Here is a 19,410-nt window from a genome sequence, read left to right as displayed (position 1 = left end):
GTCAATAGTTGTTGAGAGTTGTCACATATTGCTATTGTATGTGTTCAGGAGGGGCGAATACCACGTGTGTGCATATGTGTAAAGGCCAGAGGTCGACCTCAGCTATAAATCCTCACGTGTCTTCACTTTTGTTTTAAAGACTCATTTATCGTTGACTTGGGACCCTGTGATGGGGCTCTGTGATTAGGGTTCACTGTCTAGCCAGTGAGTCCCAGGGGCCTGCCTTCTCCATCTCCCCAGTGCTGGACTTGTGAGCACATGCTACCACACTTAGATTTGTCCAGCCAGTGAGTCCCAGGGGCCTGCCTTCTCTATCTCCCCAGTGCTGGACTTGTGAGCACATGCTACCACACTTAGATTTGGGATTTTTTGTTTTGTTTTTTAACACGGGTTCTGAGGATCAAACTGAGATCCTCGTTCTTGTGTGGGCTAGGTACTTTATTGTTATTTCAGTGGGGAGGTCACATAAAATTAGGGTAGGATTATCAAGTAGTGGAAAATGTTGAGAGGAGGTAATTCTTACCTTAGGCTTTTGCTTGTTGTGGTTGACAAGCCTTTTAAAATCTTGGTGCTAAATACATATTGTAGAGCTCTAGCGCTGTTTTCAGTGATGCACATGACAGGTAAATGAATAGAAGTTATTATAAGGTATCCGAATTGCCTGTCTGTCTTTTGATAGTTCTCATGTAACAACACAATACCTTTGCACTATTTCCCTTTCAAGACTAAATTCTTCTGCTTTGTTTATTCCTTTTCCATTTTATTCTCTGCCATGTTTACACATACTGAGCTGTCTTTCTTCTGATTGAAACAAGTACAACTGTGATTAAAGAACCCTGGCAGTAAGGTGTTGTTGGTGACATAGTGACCTTTAGTTATATATCCTGCCCCCCCAGGTTTTGGGTCCTGCTCCCAGGTGGTGTTCCTTCCTGGACAACTTGACAGAAGAATTAGAAGAGAATCCGGAGAGCACGGTGTATGATGATTACAAATTTGTCACCAAGAAAGACCTTGAAAATTTAGGTAAAATGTGATAAAATATTTATGAAATTGTCTTATTTCCATTTTAGGAGTTTCAAACATTAGAATTGACTGAACTATTTTTATCTGATTTTCCTAATGTCCCATTTCTGTCAAATCAAATATCAAAAATATTCTAAGTGACCAAATTTATAATCTCCGCTCAGAAAAAAGGCTTAGGTAAGTTCAACTGGCTGACACTGAGCAGTAAGTGGAAGAGGCTTGCTTTTAGCACACTGAAGACCTGTCCTGAGAGTAGAGCAAGACTTTGAGAATTTGATAAATGGAAGGGTAATAACTTTGAAATCTCGCAGACTGTAACCAGGTGGTTCTTGGGTCTTTTAGATTTACTCATAAAGAACCTAATCTAAAAGTTAGGATTCAACGCGCGGGCGATGGTGGCACATGCCTTTAATCCCAGCACTGGGGAGGCAGAGGCAGGCAGATCTCTGTGAGTTCGAGGCCAGGCTGGACCGACAGCCTCCAAAACACTACAGAGAAACCCTGTCTCGTAAAACAAAAAGAAAAAAAAGTTAGGATTCAAACCTTCCAATAGAAAAGCCTCTTTTTTGTTTGTTGGTTCTGTTTTGTTTATTGAGACAGGGTTTTGCTGTGTAGCCCTGGCTGTCCTGGAACCCGCTGTGTAGACATGCAGACTGAACGTTCCAGCCAGCAATCTGAAGTGCTCCAAAGGTCAGAACGTCCTGAGCACTGACGTGACACTCCAGTGTTTCTGGTATTGAACCTGGATTTTTAAACTAGACATTCACATCTTTCCATCACTGTAGTGAACACCTGACTTAATCAGTTTGCTAAGAGATTTCTTTTGGATCAAGGTTTTTAGATTTTGGAGCGTGTCACTGGAGGGTTACAAATTCCAAGCCTTCCTGGGATACCTAGTGAGACCTCATCTCAGAATAAAAGGAAAAGGCTGACTAGAGTTGTGTCTCAGCAGTAGAGAGCTTGACTAGCATGCACAGGACCCTTCTTGGCTCAGTCTTCAGCACCACCAAGAAAGAAAAGAAAGGGAGTGACTTGCTACTCTACTGAAGCTGGGTTTCATGCCTCACACATGGTTTCTTTTGAAGATACATTGTGTCACAACATCCATGTTTTATTTTTTTGGTCTTTTTTTGTTTGTTTGTTTGTTTTTTCCTCTCTCTGAGTATTTGCACCTAAATAATGTCTAGGAGGTAGAGAATGGCTCAGCAGTTACAAACGCATACTGCTCTTACAGAGGACCCAAGTTGGGTTCCCACACCTACCTTAGGCAGCTCATAGCCACCAGTCACTTAAGCTCCAGCAGATCTGACACCCTCTTCTGGACTATACAGGCACCTGCGCTCACACATATACAGACACATACACACTTCATAAAAACATGTTTTTAAAGTACTAAGTTCTGTGACATAGCAGAGTTCATATGTGTTCGCTAAATGTGTGTACACTTAATGTGTTCCTGCCCTACATTTTTTGTTGTTTTATTACTGCACTTGTGTGTGTGTGTGCACGCACATGATGTGTTTTGTAGTGTGCATGTGGAGGCCAGAGGCCAGCTTTTTTTTTTTTTTTTTTTTTTTTGGTTTTTTGAGACACAGTTTCTCTGAGGCTTTAGAGGCTGTCCTGGAACTCACTCTGTAGACCAGGCTGGTCTTGAACTCACAGAGATCCATCTGCCTCTGCCTCCCGAGTGCTGGGATTAAGGCGTGTGCCACCACCTCCCGGCCAGAGGACAGCTTTATGAAGTTGGTTCTGTCCTTCTACTTTTATGTTGGTTCCATGGTCGAATTCTGGTCATCAGGTGTGCATGACAGTTGGTTTGCCTGATTCTCTTTCTTACAGCTCCTGTATTCCTGTCCTAACCCTAATCTGTTAGGAAAAGCCTACATAAGAGAAGGCTCCCGAAGACTGATAGTGAGCTCCTTAGTCCATGCTGAAACTTTGTGTGAATAATATAGACCTTTGAACAATCTGTCTCTGTAGCCTAGGCTGGCCAGCCCAAAGTCTTCACCTTCCTGTGGTAGCCTCTCTCCTGCATACACACACACACACACACACATACACACATACACACACACACACACACACCAGTGTTGGAGTATTGTAGTCCTGTGTTACTATGCCTGTCAGTGATATAGATGTTTGTGATGCTGAAGTTGACCTCAGAGCCTTTATATACCAGACAAGTGTGACCTATGCCCCTAGCCCCCAGCCCAATAACATAGGTCTTAATGTGCATGAGTACATGAGTACGTGTGTACATGAGTTAACTTTGTCAGCTGGGTTTGGGAAGACCAGGCCTTCCCCATTCCTGCTTAACAGAACATATACTGGTCAACTTACTGTTGGTTTCCAACATACTGCTTCAAAATCAAACTGTTTTAGCCCTGACAGTGGCACATGCCTTTAGTTCCAGCACTCAGGAGACAGAGACATGTAGGTCTGTATGAGTTGGAGGCCATCCTGGTCTACAGAGAGAGTTACAAGACAGCCAAAACTCAACTTTATTGTAATTAAATTGTGTCTAAGAAAAGCTTAAGCTTAAGCTGGGTGTTGATGGCGCATACCTTTAATCCCAGCACTCGGGAGGCAGAGGCAGACGGATCTCTGTGAGTTCAAGACCAGCCTGGTCTACAGAGTGAGTTCCAGGACAGCCTCCAAAACAATACAGAGAAGCCCTGTCTCGGAAAACCAAAAAAAAAAAAGAAAAGAAAAGAAAAGAAAATCTTAAGCTTTAATGACTGGAAAGATGGTTCAGTAGTTAAGCAATTCCCAGCACCCACATGACTGCTCACAATTTTGTGTAATTCCAGTCCCAGGGGATCCGACACCCTCTTCTGGTCTCTACAGGCACTGCATGCATGTGGTGCACAGACATACATGCAGGCAAACACCCACACACGTGAAATAAAAATAAAGGTTAAGAAGGAAGGAAGAAAAACTTAAATTTTATTGAAGGGAGTCATACCCTCCTCTGGTGAACTTTGGCAGGGCTCACACATCTCATTGGATCACCTTTCCTCCGGGCATATATGCATGGATACTTCATGGATATCAGACTCTACCACAAGGTAAGTATGAGCTGCAGGCATTTCAGCCATCCTTAGCTGCTCCTGCCCTGCTTCTGCCTTCATAAAGCATACTTCTGCTCTGTAAGGGACCCACTTCCTCTAGTACAGTACTCGTGGTGTACACATCTCTAAACTTAACTCGCATTCATTTTATTCTTTTGCTCTGAAAAGGTGAAATTGATGGTAAATCCATTTGCTTATGAAGAATATAGGAAGGATAAAATTCGGCAGAAGATAGAAGAAACCCGCGCACAGAGAGTCCAGTTAAAGGTAAAGGTTCTAGTTAGCATTGAGCTCACCAGTGGAAATGGTTAAGAAGTCTGCCATTGTGACCATGGCTCTCCATCTTTTAGTTCCCGCCTTTTGCTTTCTTGGTGTACTTTCTCATGAGGGAGGGCGGCTAGGTATTAGGGGAACAATACATACTTGATCTTAACCAAAGGCCGGCACACTGGTGATGGATGATCTACAGCAGCTCCTGTTAGCACACTAAGGACGCCTGAGATTTTCAGTTTGACAGATGTTAGAAATCCACTTGTCTTGGTCTCCTGGTGTGCTTGGTTCTCATTCGTGGCATCCGTTGTGTTGGAGAGGATTTAGTGTACATAACTGTCCACCAGGCATTGGAGCCCCTGAAACACTGAGGTGGGGATTGGAGGGTGCTCACTGCGGGAAGCCCTGCCACTTTAGGTCCTGGCCGCAAGAAAGATGTGAGGAGGACCCAGACTCCTAAGAGGGGGATGCAGGCTGGTGTCCACCACCGCTGCTGGGGCCACCTGCGGTTCTCATGGCAGAGAACTGCTATTGGGCGTTTCCAGCCAAACCATGAGCAGACAGGGAGGAGCTTCCTGTGTGCCTGTTCCTGCTTTCCTGGCTCTCTGACATCCCATCCATTGAGTCAAATCACTGAGCGATAAAATATTTATAACTGAACATTGCTTTAAAATGTCTGTGTGATATCCATACACTCTCAGTAATAAAAAGACTGGTAACTTTCCTGAGATTACCTCAATTCTTGTTCCATTTTCCACAGTTGTTCAGAATTGATAATAGCAGAGAGAGATAATGGGTATGTGTTTTAGCAGGAGGAGGTGTGTGTCTGCCAGAGTGCATTTCACTTAGTACATTAAATGGAACATGATGTGGAAGAGGGCATTGGGTAGCCCATTGCTTATCTGAGAGTCCTTAAGCTCCCATCTAGAATTTTCGTTAATAATTCACCCTTTAGGGAGCAAGAGTCAGTGCCATGAGCATTTCGGAGGTTCCCACAATTGTGGCAGAGGGTAGGGCAGGTGACTGCAATTCCAGGGGTCCCAGGCTGCCTATGGCTAGCTTCCCAGTAGCTGGAGAGAGCACGCTCCCAGCAACAGGCCCACTCACAACTCCTTCCGTGCCATTTGGCCCACCTGCTGCTAGTCCTCCTGTCATTCTTTCCTGCATGATAAAGTGAGAAATAGGAATGATCGGTCCTTTGTGAACCTAGACTACTAAAAGGCCTGCTAGTCCTTAGTGTTAAGTGCGTTTATCTCAGGGTCTCAGTGCATCGTATTCCCTCTTTACCAGAAACTGCCCAAAGTTAACAAAGAACTGGCTCTTAAATTAATTGAAGAGGAAGAGGAGAAACAGAAGTCCACACTGAAAAAGAAAGTTAAGGTAAGATGTCCTAAGGAAGACAAAACACCAGTAAGTTGCTTTGCATTTAATGGGTAATAATGTATATCTTTTTATCGTTGGGGTATCCCCACCCTTGCTTTTGAGATAAAATGTGCTTAGTGTGGGAAGTTTGGAAAATGGGGGGGGGGATGTCAAGTTGAAAGCCGCTCCCTATAATTTTCATACAAGGAAGGCCTTAGTATTGGGCAGACTCCTGTCTTAGTTCTCTTAAAGTTACATGATGTATGGTTGAGATCATCATGTGTATGCTGAAATGTTACCCTGGTTCTAGAAGATGGGAATGTTAGTTTTTCACATATTCTGTTTTACAGTTTTCTTAAACCTTTTGTTTCTAAAGAGCTGTTGCTGGCTGGGCGGTGGTGGCGCACGCCTTTAATCCCAGCACTCAAGAGACAGAGGCAGGTGGATCTCTGTGAGTTTGAGACCAAGCCTGGTCTACCGAGTAAGTTCCAGGACAGCCTCCAAAACAATACAGAGAAACCCTGTCTCGGAAAACCAAAAAAACAAAACAAAACAAAACCCCAAACAAACAAAAAACCAAACAAACAAACAAAAAGAGCTGTTGCTGTTTTCTATTCTGACTGGGCTTTTATCGTTGTCTCTCTGGCTCTTGCCTGCAATTATTTTTCACTGCACTTACGTCTGTGCAGCCTCCTCTTCTGACTGAGGAACAGTTTGCTCCTGATGGTCAGGGTCATCTGCATGGGGCAGGGGAAGCCGGTGTTGGGCTTAGCTCCCCTGAGCTCTGGACCTCAGTAGTGCACTTGTGCCCCACGGTGTGGTCGGTGACAGACACTCCACATCAGCACCACTGTGCTCCGCATCACCTCAGAACCCAGCACTTTTTGGAGCACCAACTGTGTCCAGTGCCGTTGTGTTCCCAGTACCCCTCATTACTCCATTATGTTGTGGAACGACACACATGACTTCTTTAAAGTGACACCTTTTCAGCTATGCACACCCTTGATGGCCTGGGCGTCTGAAAATGAACATGAAAATTTGAACTTCTCGATCTACATGATTTTGTAGGATTTTCTGGATCAAGGCTTTTTTTAATTTTAGAAGTAGCTGCTTTTTGTTTTTGACACGACATTATGGGAAGATATGTGCTGACATGTAGCTACTACCTGTCTGCCTTTTCTGAGGTGACAGTAGACAAGGGACCAGCCAGAAAATACAAAAGTAAGCACAGTCTTAGTATTGTCCCAAGGTGGGGACATGTGCCCCCTTTTTCCAGATTCCTAATGACTCTGGAGTCCTTGAAGTTCTGTTCCCCCTCCCGCTGACAGCAAACAGTCAGGAAACCAGTGTGCTATATACTACACACACGCACACGCGCGCGCACGCCCCCGAGAGAGCACACAGGGCCTGAGTCTGGTTGCTTATTCTTTCTCTCTGTGCTCCAGCCAGCTGAGTGAGTGCAAGCTTCAGCTGCACGAGCCCCACTGCATTCTGGCCTCTCTGCCTTCCTCAGAACCCAGGCTCTTACCTGCGGCTGTCTTATGCACTGGTTGTGACTAAATGCTACCTCAGCTTCACCGTCACCTGTAATGTGTAAGGACAGGTGCGGCCACTTTAGTCCTGTGATTTCTGTGGGAATTCACACTCACTGTTCCATTTTACTGCCTCCTCTCCCTCAGCCTCTTCTGGCAGCCTTTTATCCTGGCCTATTGCATTCTTTAAGTAAATTATTTAAATCTTAGGACGCCCAAAATACATAGATGGATTTATGTTTCCGTTTCTATTACATGAACCAGTACTGATCAATGTCATAAGTTTACTCATTTAAACTTACATGTTTATGTTGTTGCTGTGTATGACCATGTGTGTTACAGGGTGGAAACGTGTGGCTTCTTGCTCTGCTGGTGTTCTCCCTGAGTATCACATTGATCTTGTTGATTGAGCCTGGGGGTGATGAGCCTATGACTTTTTCAGCTTCACAGTGTCATTTACAGGTCATGTGAAGCCACCATTGTCCTTTCTTGGTCTGAAGCTCCTGGAAGAAGAGACTGGAGCTAATTTAGACTATAGATGCCTGTGCTTAGGGTGTACTTTGTGCTCAGAGCCTTGGCGCAGTGGTGTTACAGGGTACTTGGACTAAATTCAGATGTGCTGTTTTGAGCAGCATGGTATACAGCAGAGCCTTCTCACAGGGCTGTGATGACAGAGGTAGAGGTCCGCTCATCCCCTTTCGGAGACTCTGTGTCTTTGTGTATGTGTTCATGCATTTGTGCATTCCTCGGGGGCTGTCCACGCTAGTTTTGAGACAAAAATTCTCTTGCTGGTGCCTAGGGATCATTGATTAGGCGAGAGGCCAGTGAGCCCCAGGGATCTGTTTGTCTCTGCCTCCTCAGTACTAAAATTACAGTGACACACCGCCATGCCCAGGTCCTCATGTAGGTCCTAGGAACACTTTTAACCAGCTGAGCCATCTCTTCAGCCCTTCCTTCCTTCCTTTTGTTGAGCTTGGATGGAGGCGGGTCGTACAGAAAGATAGACATGACTATGAAAGCTGGGCGCAGGCACACAACAGTGCTCCCAGTGGAAGAATTACCACAGCAGTGCTCCTCCCCAGTGCTTTCTTCAGAACTTCAGAAACTCTTCCTGGTCTAGAGAAACAGGCAAACTGAAGCCTGTGTATTTTTTTACTTACTTTATAATAACTGTTGAATAGTTTGAAAAATACTTGCTGTCTTCCCACACTTTCAATATGGACCTACTGTTTGCCTGTTTTCTTCCCACACTTTCAGTATGGACCTACTGTTTTCCTTTGTTCTAGCAAATTGTCGTGCTTGTCTAAGTTTAGGTGGCTTCCAAAGTTTCATCCTCGGCCCTGTTAATATCATTAACTGTCTCCAAGAGCATATTCATTTCTGCAGTGGCGAGGATTAAACCTAGGGTCTCATGTGCGCCAGGCCAGCTCTGTGCCACTGAGCCCCATCCCAGCCATTTGATGTCATTCCAAGTGAGATATTTGCCTTCTAGTACAACTGCTTTCTGATGTGTTTTGAGACATTCGCCTCACAGTTTTCTCAATTGCATCTGAAGTCCTAGCTAGTGCCAGTGTCCCTTTTCCAACCCCAGCTCTTTGTTCCCCTGTACCTCCCCTCCCCTCCCTCCCCCTCCCCTCCCTCCCTCCCTCCCTCCCCTCCCTCCCTCCCTCCCTCCCTCCCTCGCATCTTCATCTTCTGTGAAGTGAGCTTATCCTTGGGATACCAGTGACAGCATGGCCACACCCTGCTCCTGGGCTGTGTAAACTGGTGACCATGGGGACACATCACTGCGGGGATGGAAAGAAGCACCATGGTGGCCCCGGTCATGAACCTGGCTCTTATTCACAGAAGAGAGAAAGTTTGTGGGAGTTTATGCTGATACCACAGTTGAGTAATTTCAGAGGTCACTGAAATTGTAATCCCATTGTTAGAGGCCTGACGTTTTTTAACTTACTGTGGGTTCCCTCCGAACAGATTTTCTATCCTGTACTTCACAACCAGAACAGTGTGTGTGTGCTTTACACTCTGTCTTGAGGGCTAATGTTGGGCTTTACTGTTTGTGCTGCATTCAGAGAGGGCAAAGCTTAGAAACTATTACATTCTTCTGTCACCTGCCGCCTCTCTTCCTGGCCTTTAGAGACAGTTGTATCTTTATAGCTAAATCACTGACCACCAAATTCTTCTAGGAAGGAAGCTCTGCTAGTAAAATGTCCTGATTTTATTCTTGAAATACATAGTATGTAGTCTCCTGAAATTCTGTTCTTAGACAAGTTATATAATTTGTCATCTAGTGGTTTTAGCTTCAAACCGAATTGCTCACAAATTAAGGGAAGAGCCCCCCTCCCCCAATCAGTAAAGAATGCTTGAAAGAGTTTCAGGTTACTGCAGACCATCAGCCTGCCTGTACCTGTTAGTAGGAGTGAGCTCCTGACAGAACTCTGCCGTGCCTGCTCCTGGAACTTAACGAAGCAGATGTGAAAGCTGTTCCCAGTTACTGTTCCCACTGATAATGTAATCGAGTCTAATAAGCTGCTTACCCTACAGTCGGTTGATTGAGCACATACTGGGAAGCGGCCTACTGTGTAGTATATGTAGGTCAGTGCAATGTGATGCTCTAGAACTTGGTGCTGTGATTATGATTACCTTTCAACAAACACAAATTGAGCTTCCCATATGCACAAGCAGCATTATATTAAAGTGATAATTCATTGCTCTTGGGATGCAATATGACTGTGTGCAAACATACTGGGTTATATCAGATAGGGTTTTTTTTTGTTTTGTTTTGTTTTTGTTTTGGTGTTTTGTTTGGTTTTTCGAGACAGGGTTTCTCTGTATTGTTTTGGAGGCTGTCCTGGAACTTGCTCTGTAGACCAGGCTGGCCTCGAACTCACAGAGATCCACCTACCTCTGCCTCCCCAGTGCTGGGATTAAAGGCGTGCGCTACCAATGCCCGGCTTAGATAGTTTTAACATTAGAATTTTACCATTTACAGCTTTTTTTCAATTGCCAATTAAAATTTGTGTGATTCTTTTTAGTCACAGCAATATGAACCCTTAAGCTAGATGTTTCTGTAGGCTGCTGGGCGTGCTGGCCCTCACCCTCATCTTTCCTCGCCTCCCCTTCCTGCCCTCTGTGCCTCTGTGGGGACCCATGTTCCACCTTTGTGCTTGTTGTTTTGTAAAAAACTCTTGCCTGCCGCTGCCTTCATGCTGCTTCCTGACTGTTTCCTTCCCACTGAAGCTGGCTAGTAATGTTGGTTAAGCAGAATTGAGTGTTTATAGTGAGTATCTATATAAATGCTGTTGGTAGCCGAGCTACCTCGGATGACTGATTTCCCCTGGAGTTAGGAACCGTCCTGTGTTGTTATGACCTATCAGTCCCTTGCTCTCTAGCACAAGATGTGTGCTGCAGAGCAGATGTGTCTGTGCATTCCTGAAGAACTGACTCACTTCTAAGGCTCTCTGGGCTGATTACCTTCAAATCTCAGGGTCTCCCTGTACTGTTTCTTGTCCTCCTCTACGCTGAACAAAAACATCAGAAGAACTCTGGGTTTCTGAAGGAATGTAGTTTCTACCTGAACACTTTGCAGTCCCGGGTGAGTGCCCAGTAAGGGCTCATGAGGGTAAACCCAAAGCTCAGGTTCTCACAGCAGCCTCACACTGCATTGGCCTGTGCGCTCCCAAGTCAGTGATGGGGCGGGTTACTCCTGAAATAGGAGAGGCAGTATCCCAGCAATGCTCTCGGGGCCACTGTGCTATACGGGGTACACTTCCAGGCTGCAGTCTGGCCCAGATGGGTTGCTGGCTGCTTGCTGAGTCACTCAGCCTAGAAACCTAGGTCTTTAGTGTTGGGAGAATTCTCTTAGGGGAAAATTACATTTTTGATTATTTGTTGTTCGTAGTTGGGGTAGAGGACTAGAGAGCTACAGGAAAATGCAAAGATGTGGACAAGCTGAGGTATTTGGGAGATGACCCACATCAGCAGCTCTCAGGGGAGGGAGGCCCTAGTGTCAGCACCCTGAGCATTGTCATCTGCAGGCTAGGAGAGCATCGCCACCTCAGTTCCTCTCCTGTCACTGCACTTTTCCCTCCCTCCCAGTGCTCCCCACCCTGCTAGACTCCCCACCTTCTTCTTTGGGCTAGAGGTGGGATAGCAGGGATTCCTTGTATGTTTCTATATTGGGACAAGGTAATAGCAGTGTTTTCTCAGATCTACAAATGTGAGCTCTGAGGTAGTGCTGAACACTGCTTTCGTGTGTTTTCCAAACCCTGATGCGTGTGTGTGTGTGTGTGTGTGTGTGTGTGTGTGTGTGTGTGTGTGTGTGTGTGTTTATAAGGTAGATCACTAGCCAGACACTTGTAAACTACTTCAAGAACATTTTTATCTTATTCTTTTTTTTTTTCTTAAAGACAGATGTGAAAACACGCAATTAGACAAGTGTTCCCTAGGGGAAATACTTTTACAGCTGGGTCAAAGGAGTTTTCATTTTATAATCATTCATCTAAAGCATGCTTACCTTTAAGCAGGATAATTTGTTTATTGTAAATTAAGGAGGTAAATCTTTAAAATACCAGCAATATATTCTATTTAACAGTCTGTTATTTTAAATATAAGAACTTTGGTAAATATAACAAGGTATTAAATTTCTTCCTTGTTTTTTTTATAACCTAAAAATGGGCACATAGCCATTGACTTGAAACATTGGTTGATCGCCAATATCAGCTTTCACACATTTACAGGTGACTCTTAAAATTTACCTGGTAGCCTCCTCCTGTCTTCTGAGTAAGCCCTGGTGTGAGTTATTGCTCCCAAGACACCTAATGGTGTCATTCGGAATGTGGATGATGTCTATGTCACACTTAGTCTTAAATGAACACCATTTCCTGCTCTTTGCTCTAGTACACACCTCTCATCCTGATGCCTAATGATGGCTCCAGACTCTTCATTCCCAGTAGACTGTCCACTGAGGCTTGACAGCTAAGAGCTGTTGCCATCATTCCTTGCGGTCTGCCCACTCAGGTCCTGGGATGCCTCTGAGTCTTCCTTGGGGCTTCAGTTTATTCCTTAGCTCTGTGCTATGCAGCACGCTGCTGCCACTCTCGCCACAGTTTGCCTTGTCCGCTGCAGTCCCTAACACACTCTTCGGTTTATCATCCCGTCTTCCTTCTTTCCTGCCTCTTTCTCTGAATAGTGGCGCCCCCAGACCTTCAGAAGAGCAGTCATAGAGTAGTGAGAGTATTTTTGTTTTTTCAGATGCCTTTTTCAAGTTGCTGGTCTGCTGTTGTCATAGGATCCCCTACTCCTCAGTCAGTTGAAATGCTCTCTTCATGTTTCTTTTTTTTTTTAAATTAAAAATGTTTCTATTGTGTGTATGAGTGTGGCTTGAGGATACATATTCACCATGTGCATGCAGTACCCACAGAGGCCAGAAGACGTTGGCTCCTCTGTAACTAGAGTTACAGATGGTTGTGAGCCGCCGAGTGTGAATGCTGGGAACAGAAGAACTTAGACCTCTGCCCCGGTAGCCAGTTATCTTAACTGCTGAGCCATCCAGCCCCTCTCTTCAGATTTCTGTTTGCTGACACCAGTTTGTCTTTTCAGTCCCCAGGATACATTCATAAATATTTCTATTGGAATAATTTCTTTTCCTGATTACCTTCGAACATCTGAACATCCCTCTTAAATCTGAACATCCTTCATACATCTACATATCCTTCATAAATCTACATATCCCTCATACATCTACATATCCCTCATACATCTGAACATCCCTCAAAAATTTGAACATCCTTCATTCATTCTGAACATCATACATTTTGAATGTTTTTTCATATAGTGCCTTGTAGCAAACACATTGTTTTGTTTTTCTTCCCTTTGAAGATGGGCTCAGGAACTAGAGCTTTCTTTCCTTGGTCTGTTTTAGAAATGGTATTTACTAAAGGAAGACTTTTGAACTTGGTGTCTCTTGAAATTTTAGTTAAGGGCTTATCAATTCAGAGTCTCATATAAGTAGTAAACAGGCCATACTGCCCCATGTCTTATGCTTAGGCATGTTTTTATGTAGCTCTGCCGCACAGCTGTGGCATCCAGGACTTAGTTCAGAGGTAGAGCATCAGCCAGTGAAACGAAGTCTGTTCTGTAAAGCAAGAACCATCACAAGCAAGCTGGCCTGTCCCCTCTGGTCCAGGCTGTCACTGATTTATAATCGTCCCTGGGTGGCTGCTTTCCTCTGCCTTCCAGGCCCTGATCATGAAATAATCATCATCTGTGTCATGAGCAGATGTGTTTATTGTACATGTTAGGGAGCTTGCTATTTAAAAAAGTACAAATGAAAAGTAATTTAATGTCAGTTCTAAGCTATGCAAATGAATCTGAACAGCCAAAGCTTTATTATGTAGTGATTTACTGTGTCCTTTAAGGATAAGTCATGGTCCAAGGAAGAAAACTAATGAAGTGTCCGAGCTTCTAGGTAACTGAGTTGAAGTCAGCAAACTGCCACTGCCAGCTCTCCCTACACTTCTATGCTAACAGCTAACCCTTCCGTTGTAAAGCATGAGGTTGGAAAGCTTCCTTAGTTTAGTTTAATATGGTAGCTGTGCTTCAAAACCCATACCCTAAAGTTTTATGTATTTCCTTGAAAAATGTTGGGTTGTTCGTGTTTGTTTTGCACTAGAAATAGCAATTGAAGAAAATTCTTTCCTAATTATTAAACAGAAAATTAGCTCAAAAGATCTTAGATCATCATGTGTAATGACCAGGAATTATCAATCAGCTGCTAAGTATGCCAATAGAATTTGTTTTGTTGGTGGGAAGTAAAACCTAGAATCAACTAGGAAGTTCTAGAAACCAGTTCTAAGGAAGTTTTGGACATTTTACAATGTTAGTCTATGCCTTATGTGACTTGTTGGTTTATCATAGAGAAGTGTTGTAAAGCCATCTTCTGATGAGATTCCACTGACTTAAACTGGTCCCGTGTCTCCTTCAGAGCCTCCCGAATATCCTCACAGATGACCGATTTAAAGTTATGTTTGAGAACCCCGACTTCCAGGTGGATGAAGAGAGTGAAGAGTTCCGGCTTCTCAACCCGCTTGTCTCGAGGATCAGTGAGAAGAGGAAGAAGCAGCTGAGACTCTTGGAGCAGCAAGAGCTTCAAGCCAAGAATGTAAAGCATGCCCTGTCTCTTAGCTGGGGACAGCTTATTGTTGTTTGCCCGTCTTAAAGACCTTTAGTTCTGTCCTGTATGTGGTACTGTGTTGCGTAAGGACACTTGGACACAAGTCCACCTCCACCTTCCCTTCCTCATCCACCTCTACTCTCTTGTCATATGTGCATACACGATTCTGTGTGTTTACATAAAATCTAAGAACCTCAAATGAAAGAGAACATACGACATTTCGCAGAGACAGATACTGTGTGATAACTACTTCTTTAACATACAGCTTCTGTGAATTACAAAGCCTTTGATTGTACATGAGAGGTAATTAGTTGCATGCTAATTGCTTGACATTCACCCTAGAGTGTATCTGTTAATTAAAGGCAGTTTTCTTCTGGTGTGCGATGGAACAGCTATCAGGTACTCTGATGGGCTGCTATCTCTAATGAGCTATGTTTGGCTGGGGGAACTAGCTCTTCTTGCTGTTTTAATTTCAGGAAGAAGAGGAAGAACCGGAAGGAAAACCCAGCGATGCGGAAAGTTCGGAAAGTTCAGACGATGAGAAGGCCTGGGTTGAAGAGGTCAGGAAGCAGCGCAGACTCCTGCAGCAGGAGGAGAGAGCGAAGCGGCAGGAGCAGCTGAGGGAGGACCGGCAGACCGTCCTGAAGCCCCAGTTCTATGAGATCAAAGCAGGAGAAGAGTTCAGAAGCTTCAAAGAGTCTGCCACTAAACAGAAACTGATGAAGTGAGTATTGACTGCTGTGCTGTGCCAGCCACGCTCTCCCTCCTTGCACACGGCCCTAGAGATGGTACCTGCCCTCTCGGTGACGGGTACCAAAGGACAGTGTGGGGATGTGAGGTAGGGGATCTTCTGCTAAGATTACGCCAAAGCCCCCTGGGCCCCAGCTGCTTATTAAACAGCCTTTGACGTTTTTATAGATTAATATATGTTAGAGCACTTTCAACCTTCAAATGCCACACTCTGGTCCCTGTGCTTTCCATTGGGCTCCCCAACCTATAGTCACTTGCCTTGTTCCATGCCCTGGAGGTCAGACAGCAACAATAGGGACAATACCTTTTTTGCCTCTTAACAAAAAGTAATGTTTAATTAGTTTGTTTTGAGAACATTTTAACAGTCCTGACTGTCCTAAGAACTTGCTCTGTAGACCAAGCTGACCTTGAACTCACAGATCCACCTGCCTTTGCCTCCCAAGTACTGGAATTAAAGGCATACGCCATCACTGCCAGACCAGAAATTATTTTTAACAACCAGGTCAAGGGCTGGGGGAATTCCTCAGTTGGTTAAAGTTTGCTGTTCCGGTGTGAGGGCCTGAGTTTGATTCCCAGCACCATGCAAAAGAGCTGGATGCAGTTATTCATGCCCGGGAGCAGACTGCTCCTTGGTCAGATCTGCAAACACCAAGTTCAGTAGAGATCAAGTCTTACAAAAGATAAAGTGGAAGCCAGGTGTAGTGGCAGATGCAGAGGCAGGAGGATTGCAAATTCAAGGCCAACCTGGGCTCATAGTAAGTTCCAGAGTAGCCAGGGCTATGTGGAGAGACCCTGTCTCAAAATTAATTAATTAACTAATTAATTAATAGTCAAAAGTAAAGTAGAGAGTGACTGAAGGTACTCAGCTTTGGCTGCCAGCCTCTGCATACATGTGCACACATGTGAATGTGCACTTACACACACATAGGCAAATAAACCAAACACACATAAGATGCTTGGTCATGTTTACCCTATCTCAGTTACCTGATTATTGGAAAACTACTCAGAAATTTGCTAGAAATTTGAAGACCTTTACAACTCAATGGAAAGATGAGAAGAACAATAGATTAGTCAAATTTGAGAGACAAAGAGAGAGGTGGCTTCCAGGGCCTATGCGAGAGAGGAGTTAGAGTCCGTGTTCAGTGGGTGCAGCTTCAATGCAGACACTGTCTGTCAGTTACCCCTTCAAGTTTACTCAGAAAAGCTCGTTTCCCTGGTAACTACCGCTAGGAAGCTGGAGTGGTTGTTTTCAGTGTAACCATTGAATTAGGGTGGGAGTGTGACTAAGCTTACTAACATTCTTCCTGTGGGCTAGAGCTGGATATTAATGGAAAAAGCAAACAGGATAAGAATTTGTATTTAGGAGTTGAAGAGATGGCTCAGTAGAGAACATGTTATTTTTGCAGTAGATGGGTTCCAGTTCCCAGCACCAACGGTAGTTCACAGCCTTCTGAAAGGCCAGTTCAGGGGATGTGATACTGTCTTCTGACCACTACAGAACCAGGCCTGCACATGGTACACATATATGTATGTACGTGAAACACGCATGCACATAAATACATTCTTTAATTTATAAACGTTTTTCTCTAATTCTTATTTAGTGGAGCTGGAGAAAGGCTCCATGGCAGAGAGTGCTTTCTGTCCTTTCAGAGAACCTGAGTTCATTTCTGCCTTGACATCAGGAGGCTCACAACCAGGTGACTCCAGCTCTAGGGAAATCTGACTCCCTCCTCTGGCCTGTGTGGATGTCCCCACACACAATACACACTCACCCAGATTACAGCAGATCTGGCGAGGTGGCTCTGTGATAAAATCACTTGTGACAACCTGAGTTTGAGGCCACGGTCTACATAGTGGCTCAGAAAGAACTGGCCACTGTAAGTTGTTTGAATATCACACCAGATAAATTTAGTAAACTACATTTTTGAAAATAAAACATAAGCAATACTGAGTGAACCCACTGTAGTAAAACACTTTTAGTAAGGTAAACATTTATTTTGAAAAGAGCTGAGGAAGTGGCATTGCTTCTGTGAGCCTGCAGAGTCCTGCTTCATGAAGAACTAACCCACTGGAGTTTGCTGGCATGGCAGAAGCAGCTCATTGAATGCTAGTCTTGACTGGATTATTGTAGCAAACCCTGATCTTGCAGGTCTTCATATTGTCTTATAAAGCACTGAACTATTACCTTTCAGAGAGCTGGAGTGACTCCTTGTGTTTACTCCATGAGTCACTGCAAGGCAGTTCAGAAACAATAGCACCAAAGCGGGAAAATCATTTTTGTGACAGAGAAAGCAAATGCAGTCAGTAGTAGCGGGTTTGAGACAAATGCCTGTGCCTGTCAACACAGATGTCATGCTTTGCATGTAGCTAACTGTATTTGTGAGTTATTCACCCACTTATCAACTTCCCCACCTACTCTCCATTCATCAAACATCCAGGGAGTGCCAGGTGTGAGCTAAGACCCTCCTAGACCCTGAGGACAGGAAGGAAGGAGGGAGGGAGGGAGGAAGGAAGGAAGGAAGGACGGAAGGACGGAAGGACGGACACGTGGCTGTGTAGCTCTTATCCCAGCAGATGTCCTCTGAGTCACAGAGGTGTGGGAGAGGGACAGAGGAAAGAAGGGCTTAATTTAGGGAAAATTCAAGAAAGTCTTTGTGAGAGTCACATTGGAACTGGTTTTTGAAAGGTGTAAGGCTGAGCACTCAGTGGGGCAGGGACAGTCCCACCAGGCCCCTGGAGAGCCATAGAGAACCATCCAGCTAAGATTAACATCATCAGATCTATCCCAGTCTCTCCCTCAGTCCTACAAACACTGGGACCCATAGTGCAGTACCTCTGCTCTACGACAGTGGTGTGGGAGAATCTGCACTCCAGAGGAATCACTCAGTCTTAGAAGAGATGGAGCCTAAGCTTCCAGGCAAGAGGAGCTGACAGACTCCAAGCCAGGTTATTACCCAAAAGTGGGGGAATGGACACCAACCACCGCACTGGCTACTGATTTAATCCAAAAGCAGAATGGAACAGTCAAGCTGGCATTGAAGTATCTAGCATGTTCCCTGTGACGTGGTGCAAATCTAACACTGAAGTATGGAGCTGGGTTCTCGGCATACAAACTCTAGTCTGTCTCTCAGTGGTGGTCAGTGGGCAGATGGAGACTTTCTGGGACTGTTTCTCAAACCCAATGCCTGACTGCACTGGACTGGTTACTGCTCAGGAAATCGTAAACCTATTTTAACCAGGGTAGTCAATCCCAGAGATCTGGCGGTGAAAGGGTCACAGTCAGTAGCCCATGGGGACTGTTTTAGACTTGAGAGCATGTGTGCTGTGAACAGGGAAGACTCAACCTCAGGAAGTGGGTAGTAGAGCAGTGAGAGAAGGGAGTTGATAGACAGTGGGTTTAGTCAGGAAGCAGGTAGTGATGGTGCAGGGCCAAGTCAAGAGACTAGCCTCACAGGGCGGGTGTGCATCCTCAGAGCTGAGGGACCAGGAGGGTAGAAAGATGTGAACTGTGCTTGCTGGCCTCAGGTGGGGTATAGGCACATAGACTCTTTAGGTGTGTGGGGCAGCAGAGACCTGCAGGACATAACATGGAGGAACAAAAGCCAAATGGAGTCCTTGGGTAGCTACTGGGTGGCTCTCCTGGTCCAATGTGTAAGTGTTTGTTCTTTGAGTTGGAACTCAGTGGGTTCTGGGAATTCAGAGATTTTCTAAAGTAGTTCCTGCCTTTGAGGACCTCATCTGCAGTAGGTACTTTAGTAGATCTTAGTGGCTTGTGGGGACCTTCAGCCTGCACAGGTCTTGTCAGTCACATTGCTTGGCTCGTTCTTGTAGCCGTCTTGGAAGTCTTGGCTGTGAGTATCATGCGTCTACTTTGTTCTACTTTGTGGCTACCTAGAAGTCGTTAGGATGAGCGTGTGGCTTCACGTAGCCTTTCCTCTTGGTGTGTGTCTTTAGGTTGTTTGCACCTTTCCGTTGCTCACGGCTACGAATGTACTCATATACAAGCATTTCTTCAGAAGCTGCTCTGTCAGGCTGTCCTTGGCAGAGGCCTGTTTCCCCATAACTGCAGCAACTGTTGAGCCATTGAGTCTGCTGACAGGCGAGGCATTGAATTTCTGGCTTTTGAATTGATCTTCAAAGCTCCATATGCAAACTAGAAATATAGAGTGTTTATAGCTTTGGTAGGAAAGGCAGAGATTTGTCAGTTGTTAAGACTTACTTTTTCAGT

The 19,410-nt window shown here is 44.8% G+C and overlaps 1 protein-coding gene across 2 annotated transcripts in view; it reads left to right on the top strand.

Annotated features, from left to right (window-relative positions):
- Nol10 (nucleolar protein 10) overlaps positions 1-19,410 on the top strand; it is an 80,352-nt gene that overhangs the window by 52,149 nt on the left and 8,793 nt on the right. For both annotated transcript variants that reach the window (XM_005084938.4, XM_005084937.4), the window contains 6 exons: positions 897-1,023; positions 4,012-4,091; positions 4,263-4,361; positions 5,655-5,744; positions 14,244-14,420; positions 14,909-15,156. In XM_005084938.4, coding sequence (XP_005084995.1) covers positions 897-1,023; positions 4,012-4,091; positions 4,263-4,361; positions 5,655-5,744; positions 14,244-14,420; positions 14,909-15,156 — 821 coding nt within the window. The remainder of the gene's footprint in view (positions 1-896; positions 1,024-4,011; positions 4,092-4,262; positions 4,362-5,654; positions 5,745-14,243; positions 14,421-14,908; positions 15,157-19,410) is intronic.

Source organism: Mesocricetus auratus, unplaced genomic scaffold (genome assembly GCF_017639785.1).
Source record: "Mesocricetus auratus isolate SY011 unplaced genomic scaffold, BCM_Maur_2.0 Super-Scaffold_100024, whole genome shotgun sequence".
NCBI classification, from domain to species: domain Eukaryota; kingdom Metazoa; phylum Chordata; class Mammalia; order Rodentia; family Cricetidae; genus Mesocricetus; species Mesocricetus auratus.
The sequence above is the reverse complement of the archived record's forward strand: the minus strand, read 5'-3'. Positions and strand labels throughout refer to the sequence as shown.